An 11,935-nucleotide genomic window follows, 5' to 3' on the forward strand; every position below is an offset into this window, starting at 1 on the left:
AGAAATTTGGATGTTACACTCCTGATATGGGGGTTCCATCTCAATATATCCCACAAAATGCCTACCATGCCGAATGAGACTTCCCATATGGCACTACTTGCCTCTTCCTCCACTCCTCCAGCTATAGGCCTGTCCCTTCAACTTCCCTCCTACCTTCCCTTAAAGATAAAGGAGGACAACTTCCTCAGCAGTTGACAAGCTCCTCCTCCTCCACAGCGGAGCCCTTCCCAATTGGGAGGACTTGGTAGTGGATTGTAAGTATCAGTCCCCAGCCAGAACTATCACAGGAAGAGACAGTAAGCTTTGGTTGGTGAAGGGTCAGAAAGTATGAAGGACTTTAGATGAGGAGTCTGGGTGGGTTCACATTCTGTTCTGCACTTCATTTTAATACTTTTTTTAGAAGCCACATATTTATCTTTACTGTGAGAATTAAGCTCTTACTCGATTTTCCTTAACAAAGCTATATACAGAGCACCTCTTTCTCAACAGTAATCCAAAGTTTGGATTTCAGTAAGATTATCAGTTGTTCTTCAACTTTAAATCTTATTATACAGTTTTCTGTTTGGGATGCATCAGGTCCCGATTTCTTTGGCCAGGGTCTTAAGTTTCCTGGAATTTTTCTGCAAAGAGAAAGGCAAAATCTCTTAGAGCTAGATATTAAGAGACTGATAACCTGAGATATATGTGCATTAAGAAATTCTGAAGTGGTGTTTTTGTTTTTTATAGTTTTGGGTTTTTTTTTTTTTTAATTGTCATCATTGTCTTGGTTTGGATTTTTTGAGGCAGGGTGTTACTGTGCAGCCCAGTCTGGGTTTGAATTCATGATTCCCTTGCCTCATACTTTTGAATGCTGGGATTATAGGTATATGCTACATGCTAGAACCTCTGAAGTTTTGGTGTTTATTGCTTTCTCGGATTCTTAAGAAGCCCCCCCCCCCATCCAAAGATTAGATGTTCTTCCACAGTCAGTCTTGCAAGTTCCCAAATCAGTCCTACTTACTTCTGGTTTTTATTGGGGACTTGTTTCAACAAAGGAGCAGGAATAAATTGCCAGTGAAGAACTCACTCTGTTTCTCTCTCTGTCTCTCTTTTGCTTTTGCTCTCTGTTCTCACTCTTTGTTGCTGCTATCACATTCGATTTTTTTTTTTTAATTAAAAATTTTTTGAAGGCCGGGCGTGGTGGTGCACGCCTTTAATCCTAGCACTCGGGAGGCAGAGGCAGAGGCAGGCGGATCTCTGTGAGTTCAAGGCCAGCCTGGTCTACATAGTAAGTTCCAGGACAGCTGGGGCTACATGGAGACCCTGTCTCAAAAAGACCAAAAAAAAAATTTTTTTTGAATTCTTTATATTTTCATTTTATGTGTATGAGTGTTTTGCCTGCATGTGTGTAAGTGCACCATGTGTGTGCAGTACCCATAGAAGTCAGAAAATGTGTCAAATTTCCTAGAACTGGAGTTACAGATGGTTGTTTGCTGCAATATGCATTCTGGGAATCAAACCCAGGTCCTCTGCAAGAGCAACCAGTGCTCTTAACCCCTGAGCCGTCTCTCCAGCCCCCCGCAATTTTTTCTCCAGTTTCTTTGTTATAATAGTTGTCATCATTATAATTATTGTGCCATACATTTGTTTAACACTATAGAATATATAAACCATCTTTAGCATATGATCTTATTTCATCTTTCCAGCAGTGTTCTATATGAACTGTATGCAGCCCTTGATGTTGACAGCTTTGAGACACTAAGTCAAACCTTTGGTAATCACAGAATCAAACCATGGGCACCAAGCTACTGAACCCAGGTCCAGAGCTCTAAAATGAATAGCTATAAAAACTCTTGCTATAAATTAGCATATTAATCACTGAAAAAAAGATATAGGACATATTAGAGAGGACTGTACTTCTTTTAAGTCTGATACATTAGTTCTGCACATCAGAGCTTATGCTAATGGCATAACAGGGAAGGGCTTTCTTTTCAATGAACGGTGTGGTGGAGGTGTAGGCATACAAGCTGCTGGTTATGTCATTAATGTAGTTCTATGAACCAAGGAAGCTCTAACCTTTTTCTGTCTCTGGCTCATGGACCCAGATTTGGGGTTGGCTAGATTAATTCTGTTCCAAGATTTGGCCCAAGAGTTCACAACCACACAGTCTTGGGTCAGTTGTGAAGTAACTTCTCCATGCCATATTTTTGGTTATAGGCCCCCAAAGTCAGCAAGGAGATTTAGAGTTAGCACTCTCTCTATTCCTATTTCCTTTCACTCATCATTTTTGTTGGGTAAGTTGACTACTCCAGAAGATTTCTCGAAGATATTTGTTAAGAATCTGATGTGAACCTGTTAAGATATTTTAATAATGTGTTATTACTTAATTCCTATTCATCAACTCAAGAGTTTGTTTTGTTTCTCTTCTTTTTGTCCCCTAGCAAAAATATAAAGAAGACTATGAAAAGAAAGTCAAAGGAAAATGGAGTGAGACACCTTGCTTTGAGATTGCAACTGCTAGAATGAACGCTGATAATCTTAGCACAGTAAGTAGGGAAGGCCAGTTATCCTGGGAGGAAACACCTTTCCTCAAGGACTTCTAGCTGCCTGCAACATCTCAAGGAGTGCCAGGACACTGGATATTATTTTGACTCAATTCCACTATTTCTTCCTCAATTTTCATAGGAACAACCTGGTGAGACCCTCTAACTGATTCCAAAGTATAGTTGGCATGAGTTAAAGAGTCTCTGCTTCCTTTATTTTTCGTCTGGGGAACCAAATTGTACAACTTCTCCCAATACCCTCTGTCCTTGAAGTTTGTTTCCACAGCTGTATCTTTACTGTCTTACAGAGGAAATATCAGGAAGATTTTGAGAACATAAAAGACCAGATCTACTTCATGCAGACAGAAACACCAGAGTATAAAGTGAATAAACAAGCTGGGGTCGCAGCTAGCAAGGTATGAGGAAATTGTCTCACTGAGCTTCATGATTTTAGTGGGGGTGAAGTTCTCCTAACCCCGGCTCTTATAGATAATGGAAAAAGTGTGGGGCAGAAAGACTCAGTCATTTAGAAGGGGTAAGACAGTGCTGTTTTGGACCAGAGCAGGGTAAGGGATGAAAACTGTTTGGAAAGTAGAACACAGTTGATTTGCTGATGGACTATATGTGGGATATGAGAACAGATTTGAGAGACAGCAGTGTTTTGTAGAGCAAGTGAAGTGGGGAGGAAGTTATCAGTTATGCTGATGCCTCTAGATGGATTGATGAACAGCCCAAAACACAGTTTTGCTAAGTCTGCTTAGAGAGAGCTCATGAATGAAGAAGAAGAAAGAAGATTGGAGTATAATTCAACTTTTTCAAAGTATTTTTCAAGAAAGAAAAGAAGAAAATGAATAGTACCTGATAGAAAATTAAGAAATAAGGATATTTCTAAGATAGAATACAAAAATATCCTTTTTCTATGATGATGGAAAAATTCAATAGGGAGGTAACACTTGTTGTTGGAGGATTCATGTCCTTGAAAGGGGAGGGATCTGGTCTATAACAGGAAGGATGACTCTGTCACAAGTCCTGACAATCCATCCATATAATAGACACTGGTCAGATAGTGGGAATTTCCTTTCTGAATTTCTGTTTTTCAAGGGAGTATGTAATTCTGTAAGGTATAAAGGTTGTCCAGATTTCTCATCTCCCAGGAGCTGTAGAATAGCCCCTGTGGTACTTAGGATAGGCTGTAGGGTTTAGTGCGTCTGGATTTCAGTTGTATATCACCTGTCATTGTCTATTAAGCTGATTGGCTTTCTTTTCTGAAGTTCTTAAAGGTAGGGAAATATATAGGATTCCCCAGACTTCTGTGGTTATACTGCTGAATAAAAGGCTTAGACTATTGACATTGACCAGAATCAGGATCACTTTGTCATTTTATTCCCTGTGGACATGTTCCTGATTAGGGCTTTTGGGTAACCCTACCCCTCAACTTATTGCTTCTGCCATGGTTGGGATGTAAAGTGCAAGTCATGAAGGGAGGATGAGTTGCGGTTGCCATCATTCACCCCACCCAACTCCCCCTCTTTTTCCAGCTTATGCATCAAATGTGTGCTTGCTTAACACACCGTTACTGGAGAGGTGTGAAGGGAAGTTGCTGATGCGCCGCCTTGATTTTCTTTAAAATGTATTGACAGATAGGCAGCTGGATATTAAGAGCTATGGGGCAGTTCCACAGGAGCAGACATCTGGGCACAGTGTGCTGTCAGTATTTGTGTTTATCTCCCTCGATATTTATATCTTTCTATTTCTGAGGACAGAAACCATATGTTATTCTTTCCTGTGTCTGTCCCAGAGCCAGGCACATAATCAATTTCCTCTGATATTTTTGGATGAATGAAAAGAAAAAGTATCCTGGAAATGTGTGCAGTTTCTCTACTGCTGTTAGGAGTTACTCTGAGTATTGTGTTTATAAAATGTCAAGTTACCATTTTTCTAAAGAGAAAATTGATTTGTGGAACTCTGTCATAATAGCTATAATTGAGTTGAAGACAAAAATAACCTGTGGAGTCACTTTATTATTTTATTTCATCCTACAGGTGAAGTACAAAGAAGATTATGAAAAGAACAAAGGAAAAGCAGACTATAATGTACTTCCTGCTTCAGAAAACCCACTGCTCAGGCAGCTAAAGGCGGCAGGAGATGTCCTAAGTGATGTAAGCGAACTGTGTGCACAAAGCGGTTTTTAAACCCTAGGTGTGAGAGAGATGAAGTTTTTTACCTTATGTAATAACTATATGCATATATAACTTTGCACTTGCTTTACGGTTGAGGAGTAGCAGTTACATTGGAACTGTTTAACCATACGAAGACTGAGAACCTCTGAGAATATTGTGCCTCAGTGACTGAAAGGCTATGGATTAGTTCAAAGGGCAGGCCTCATCTGTTTATAAGCCAGCATGTGGGATATGCTGTGATTTGATCCGGCAAAAAAAAAAAAAAGATTTTCAAAATCAGATTTGACCCTTCATATGCAGACCACAGAACTCGAAAGATGCCTCCCAATATATCCCCAGAAATATCTGCTCTCCACTGTGGAATTGTTAAGAGCCTGATCAAGCTATTAGAGCTGAAATAAGTACACAAGCCTGACAGCCTGGCATAAAAGATGAAAAAGTCAAGTCGAATTTGAAGACGTAGTTGTTTGTATACACTATATACATATATATGATACATACATGTGCATCACACACAGGCTGAATATATGATCATCTGAGATTTTTCCTATAGACATATTATATGGAACCTTTTCAAGATTCAAGGATTTTATGTGACTTTCTGAGTAAATTGTCTTTCCTCTACCCTTGAATTGAGTCAGCACCACAGGAAATGTGTGCATGTGGCTGGGGAGGGGGAGGGGTACTGCAAGGAAGAGGGTGAATCTGTCTATGCAAATTGCTCTGCTGTGACTTCAACACAAAGGCTTTCCAGATGAAAGACTTTGTCAAACAAAAACAATCTCAGGTTTTAATCTACTTTGTTGATAAAAACAGGAATATAAATATATTCAAAAGGGATATATTCAAAAGGAACTTTGCTGAAAAATTGAAAACTTATCATGAAAAGAACATGGTCTGCCTTCTCAGCCCTGCCCTTGAGATCAATAAAATTGATTCGTGCTATTGTTCACACTAAAGAGAAATGCTGATGAAGGAGACTTAGTAACTCGGGCTTGAATTCTCACACAGGCCTCAATTTTTTTTAACTTAAATTTATTGAGAATTTCATACATGCATATAAGGTATTTTGATCAAATCTACACCCACTCCCTCTCTTCCAACTCCTCCCATATCTCCCCATCACTTTTTTCTAACAACGTTGTGTACTCTTTCTCTCTCTCTCTCTCTCTCTCTCTCTCTCTCTCTCTCTCTCTCTCTCTCTCTCTCTCTCTCTCTCTCTCTCTCTCTCTCTCTCTCTCTCTCTCTCTCTCTCTCTCTCTCTCTCTCTCTCTCTCTCTCTCTCTCTCTCTCTCTCTCTCTCTCTCTCTCTCTCTCTCTCTCTCTCTCTCTCTCTCGTATTTATACACACACACACACACACACACACACACACACCTTGACACAAGGAGGAAGAGTAACAGTATAGTTTTCAGCTTATATTATTTTTTCCCAAACATTTGTTTTTTTAAAAAAACAAGCCAAACAACCTGCTGTTGCACAAGCTTCCATGTTGCTGTGGCATCGTAGTGAGACAGTGTGCTAAGAGACAAACAGCAACTCAGCAACTCGAGGCACGCGGGGACCAGACACTGAGGTGTCGGTCAGAAGCGGCACATTGGCTTCTTAAGTTTTTGACAATGTTAAAAACTCAGGCTTTACAATCATTGCTAATAATACCGCAACCCCCCCCCTCCCAGTTTGACTGTCAGTTCTTAAGGCAGTTGACAGGCAATATCTTTTCTTCTTCTATTGTTTGGTGTTGGAAAATGAGTGTTATAATCAGCGTGGGAGTGACAGGAATATATTTTAGCTGATTCTTTTTCTTTGACAGAAATTATACAAGGAAAACTATGAAAAAACAAAGGCAAAGAGCATCAATTACTGTGAGACCCCCAAATTTCAGCTTGATACAGTACTCCAGAACTTCAGCAGTGATGTAAGTGAACCTATCATGATACTTTCTGTTTAAAAAAAGGACCCCTTATTTAATAGGTCATTAATCAATTAATAAATGAAGTACATTTTGTCTTTCAGACTAAATATAAAGATTCCTACTTAAAGACTATTTTGGGACACTACGTAGGTAGCTTTGAGGACCCATATCACACCCACTGCATGAAAGTTACAGCCCAAAATAGTGATGTAAGTCCAGAGACAATTACTTCACTTTCTAAATAAGACATTGTGGGTTTAAGGCATGAAACAATGGTTTCTAACTGATTGTTTTATCCCAATAGAAAAACTACAAAGCAGAATACGAAGAGGATCGGGGCAAAGGCTTTTTCCCCCAGACCATAACCCAGGAATATGAAGCAATCAAGAAACTGGATCAGTGTAAAGATGTAAGTTCTCAGAGTGTCCCTGGCTGCCGCTGCCCTTTGATGTTTAAAATTTTGACCATTTTACAAATATGTTTAAGCAAGGGATTTGTAAGATGCAAATTCTGTCTTGTGGAAGGTGTGCTATTTGTCCTTGTTGGCATCCCATGTCTCAAGAGCAAATTCTAGCTCATTGTCTGGAAGAATTACCAGGAATCTGAGGACATGGGGAGTTTTTCATGTGAATGGGGGACTACCTCTCAAGCAAGCTACAATCCCACTAAAATCAAACACAATAAATGTTTGATTAACCACCAGCTTCTTTGAGGGAAATGAATTCTTCTTAGATTTGACAGACAGTACTAATCCAAGTTCCTTTCTCCTTCACAGCATACCTACAAAGTCCACCCGGACAAGACAAAGTTCACTCAAGTTGTGGACTCTCCTGTTCAGGTGCAAGCCCAGGTCAATTCCAAACAGCTGAGTGATGTAAGTTCCTCTAAGTATCCAAGGAACCAGTTGTGAGGGGAGGCATTTCATAACTCTATGTAGAAAGTCCATTTTTGTTTCTATTTGCAGTTCTGGGGATGAATCTCAAGCCTTATTTGTGCTGGGCAAATGCTCTACCACTGAGCTACATCCCTGTCCTTAAGATCCAACTTCTTATTGCATTTATTAGAGCACAGATAAATTTTAGGAGGAATTTATGTATTCATACTCACTAAAAATATTTTCCTATCTGGTTGCATCAAATCTTCTTGAGCAGACAGCACTTAGTAAAACAGTTCTTTGAAGGAACTAATATTCCTTAAAATAGTGAAGAGGGTGGGTTCTAGAATTAGACAAAACTGGATCCAAATCCCAGCTTTATTGTTGATGGAAAGGTTTCCAAATGACTTAATCTTTCTGTGCCTCTTGTTTCCCTTTTATAATTTGTAGTTGTTTTGAAAATTAAGGTGAAAGGAGATATGTACAGAGTACAGACTGTAGCGCAGACCAGATATTTGACATCTAGGTTTCTCTCTCCCGAATAGGTTTCTAGAAAATGGAGTGAATCCTAGAGATGAGTTTTATTACATGAGCTTGAAGTATAGATTTTCAAGCTTGTGTTGGTTTAAAAATATAAAAATAAAAATAACCTCAATATATTTATGGCCAGAAATGATAATTTCCGCTGCAGTATCAGTAACTTTAATATATACAAAGTAACGTTTACTAAAGATTCTCCAGTAAGTGAGCATTCACCATAGAAAGGAAGGCAGGGCGGTGTCTCTGAATGGAAAGGGTCAATTGTAATAGCACAGAGGGCAATGATCATGAAGAGCCTCTTCACTCCATTAGGATCCTCCCATGGGGATGGGCTTGGCAACCCCTGACAAGGATCTGGCACACAGGTTAGGCACTGCAGTGACCTACCAAAGTCTGACTCTCTCTTGGCCTTTGTCAGTTACTTCACAAAATGTCTAAAGGATTTTTTATATTTTGGAAATCTTTTTCTTCTGAACGAAATGATGCTCTTTCTCTATCTGCCCCATACCCCAATTCCCTCTCTTCAGCTAAATTACAAAGCCAAACATGAAAGTGAAAAGTTCAAGTGTCACGTTCCCCCTGACACACCTGCCTTTATCCAGCACAGAGTCAATGCCTACAACCTGAGTGATGTAAGTCCCTTACACACCACTGCATGGATGATGTACTGACAATTGTGTTTTTAGCTTTGAATTTCTTTATTGCAATCCAGTGACCTTCTTTGATGTTAAATATATGAATAACTTTTAACATTTGTGTCATGTTCCTGTGTCTCTCCTAATGTAATGTTAAATTCACCTTAAAGCCTATGTAGCTACCTCGAAATCGCTTCATTCAAATTAGATCATTTTGATGTATTCTAACTGACCCTTAAAATATCATCACTCTTGGGGGCTGGAGAGATGGCTCAGCAGTTAAGAACACTGGTTGTTCTTGCAGAAGACCTGGGTTCGAATCCCAGCACCCACATGGCAGCTAACAGCTGTCCGTAACTTGAGTCCCAGGGGATCCGACAGCCTCTTCTGACCTCCGTGGGCATTGCATGACACGGGTGCACTTACCTATATGCAGGCAATACACACATACACATAAAGTAAAAATAATAAATAAAATTTAAAAAATATCACCACTCTTGTATATTCAATTGCAAATCTCAATGTTAGATCTTTCAACTGTGCATTCATTCTTACCATGCTTTAATTTGATTTTTCCCAGGATCTGATTTTTTTTTAGAAATGATTGTATTTATTCCCCTGGCCTATAATGTCCCTTTTTACAAAAATTAGCTTTATTTCTACATATAAGAAAGCATACACTAATGAGGACACAGGGTATTTAAAGGGTAGAAGGCCACAAATGGATTGCATCTTTTATATTTGAAATTCAGTTTTATAGAAAAGTGAAATTACCCTGGGCGGTGGTCCTCAATTTTTTCAGTAGTTCCTTGAATGAATGCTGTGATTATCCAGTGTCAATGGGTAGTACAAGGACTCATGAAATAACCTTTGAGTGGGTTTAGAGAGTGAATGAAAGTGATGCTTTTATATCACAGAAAGGAAGTTAACTGCAGAAAATTTGTACCATTGTGTAAAACATTCATTGTTAGGATGGACTATTAGGATGACCACTGGACTTAAGCTAATGTGATGAGGGCTGGAGAGATGGATCAGCAGTTAAGAACACTGGTTGTTCTTGCAGAAGATCCATGTTCGAATCCCAGCACCCACATGGCAGCTAACAACTGCCTGTAACTCCAGTTCCAGGGGATCCGAAGCCTCTTCTGTCCTCTGCGGGCATTGCACGGATGGGTGCACTTACATACACACAGGCAATGCATGCGTACACATAAAAAAAATAAATAAATAAAATGTTTTTTAAAAAAAGCTAATTTGATGAGCCAGGCATGGTGGTGCAGATCTCTGTCAGTCTGGTCTACATAGCAAGTTCCTGGCCAGTCAGTGCTACTTGGTGAGACCCTGTCTGAAAAAAACAAAACAAAACTAATTTGATGAATTTGATGATTCTGAAGGACAGCAGAGAAACCTAGAATCAAAAGCTTCAAATATGCAGTTCATTTATTTCATATTAAGAATTAAACAGTGAGTTAGCCTTCAGCCTTCAAGTGTGATGACATGCATGTCACTTTTGCCGATTCCTTGACTGAAATTTTCTTGTACAGAATGCTTACAAGCAAGACTGGGAGAAGAGCAAGGCTAAGAAGTTTGACATCAAGGTGGACGCCATCCCCCTGCTGGCTGCCAAAGCCAACAGCAAAAATGTCAGCGATGTGAGTGTGGCCCTGGCCTGGGCAGGGGGCCTGGGTGCTCCTGCCCAGCGGGTCAGCACGCGTGGTGTCCTTGCAGGTGATGTACAAGAAGGACTATGAGAAGAGCAGAGGCAAGATGATCGGCGCCCTCAGCATCAATGATGACCCCAAGATGTTGCACTCCCTGAAGACGGCCAAGAACCAGAGCGATGTGAGTGGTTTTGGAAACCTCTCTTAGTTTTGGAAGCTGGTATCCCTCCTGTTTAACATAACCTTAGTTTGAAGGTTAACCTACCTGAAATCACAGATTCAGGATGGCAAATTGAATATGGAGAGTCAGTGATTAGGGAATACCCAAGGTGTCTCTGTGCTGTGAGAAGATAGTGAACGTTGTGAGGGTTTCCTTAATCTCCTTAATGCCTCTGTTTCACCAGGAGGAAAAATATACTGAAATTATCATTTTCTTTATTATTTTTCCTAGAAGTTGGTATATATAGTGTACCTAGCATCTGTGCAGATATGTGTTCAGTCAGTGTCATGAACATATGTCTGTTTCTAAAGACATATGCAGAAAAATAAAAAGCAAGAAAATCAACTTAAAGACAAAATGGGAAAACTAGCTGAGGAATAAACTCAAAAGCAAAGTGTTTTACTTTAAGAATTTTATGCAGTGGAGCTGGAGAGATGGCTCAGCAGTTAAGAGCACTGGCTGCTCTTGCAGAGAACCTGAGTTTGGTTCCCATCATGGCAGCTAACAAACAATCTCCAACTCCAGTTCCAGGGGAACCAATGCCCTTTTCTGGCCTCCACAGACATTGCACGACTGAAAATAATGTCTTTAACAAAACTGCTTTTGTAACTCCTAATAAGATAAAAAGAATTCTTGTCTTCCATACATTTGAGAGTATTCCTCTCTTTACTGAGTATATTTTGGGATTTCTATATGAGGAAATTAATAGGGAATGATGTGAAGAAACATACGATACACTCATTGCAGGATAAAAACCATCTTTTGTGTATTTTAGAGATGTGATCCAGTCTGTTCTTCCCGAGTGCTGAAGCAAGTGGCTTTTCAGGGCTTCCTGCATACTTAAGATCCTCCTTGTACCTTAAACCTCATTTTGCACCAGATTTTTAAAATTCCACTTTGCTTCAAGCACACTTAAATGGGGTATGGGGGGTTCGAACCAGCAACCCCCACACAGTGATGATTGGGGATGAGTAAGTGTACCATTTGCCAGCCCACGCCGCCCCCAGTACCGGGAACACTCAGGCGCAACGGGGAGCCTAGTCAAGCAGGGACTCATTTATTGCAGGTGTTACAGAGCTTATAAAGGAACCTGGAAATCCCCCCTCCCCCCCCCAAGGGTGTATCTTAAGGATGGTCATGCGCTGATCATGCACTCCTCAGCAGTGTGGAAGTATCCTTCAGACTTTTAAAACAAGTCAGGCCGTGCCCCAGTAACTTCCTCTCGGACCTCTGCAAGGTGGGGCCTTTAGGTCCCCACATCTCCCTTCTTTATTTTTATTTTAAGGCCGGGCTGACTTTATTTCACGGGTTACCCACCTCATAGGTGGCTCCCTGAGGAGAGATGGTTATCTCCTTCCTCTAATCTTATGCATTTTTGCCTGTCTTAG

At 40.2% G+C, this 11,935-nt stretch overlaps 1 protein-coding gene across 1 annotated transcript in view; it reads left to right on the top strand.

The window, feature by feature from the left end:
• LOC103738124 (nebulin) overlaps window positions 1-11,935 on the top strand; it is a gene marked incomplete at its 3' end in the record, with an annotated part of 99,207 nt that overhangs the window by 20,279 nt on the left and 66,993 nt on the right. The window contains 10 exon segments of the mRNA XM_008837955.2: window positions 2,421-2,525; window positions 2,831-2,938; window positions 4,565-4,681; window positions 6,516-6,620; window positions 6,719-6,826; window positions 6,922-7,026; window positions 7,393-7,491; window positions 8,559-8,663; window positions 10,211-10,318; window positions 10,395-10,508. Coding sequence (XP_008836177.2) covers window positions 2,421-2,525; window positions 2,831-2,938; window positions 4,565-4,681; window positions 6,516-6,620; window positions 6,719-6,826; window positions 6,922-7,026; window positions 7,393-7,491; window positions 8,559-8,663; window positions 10,211-10,318; window positions 10,395-10,508 — 1,074 coding nt within the window.

Source organism: Nannospalax galili, unplaced genomic scaffold, assembly GCF_000622305.1.
Source record: "Nannospalax galili isolate Female #2095 unplaced genomic scaffold, S.galili_v1.0 scaffold499, whole genome shotgun sequence".
Classification (NCBI taxonomy): Eukaryota; Metazoa; Chordata; class Mammalia; order Rodentia; family Spalacidae; genus Nannospalax; species Nannospalax galili.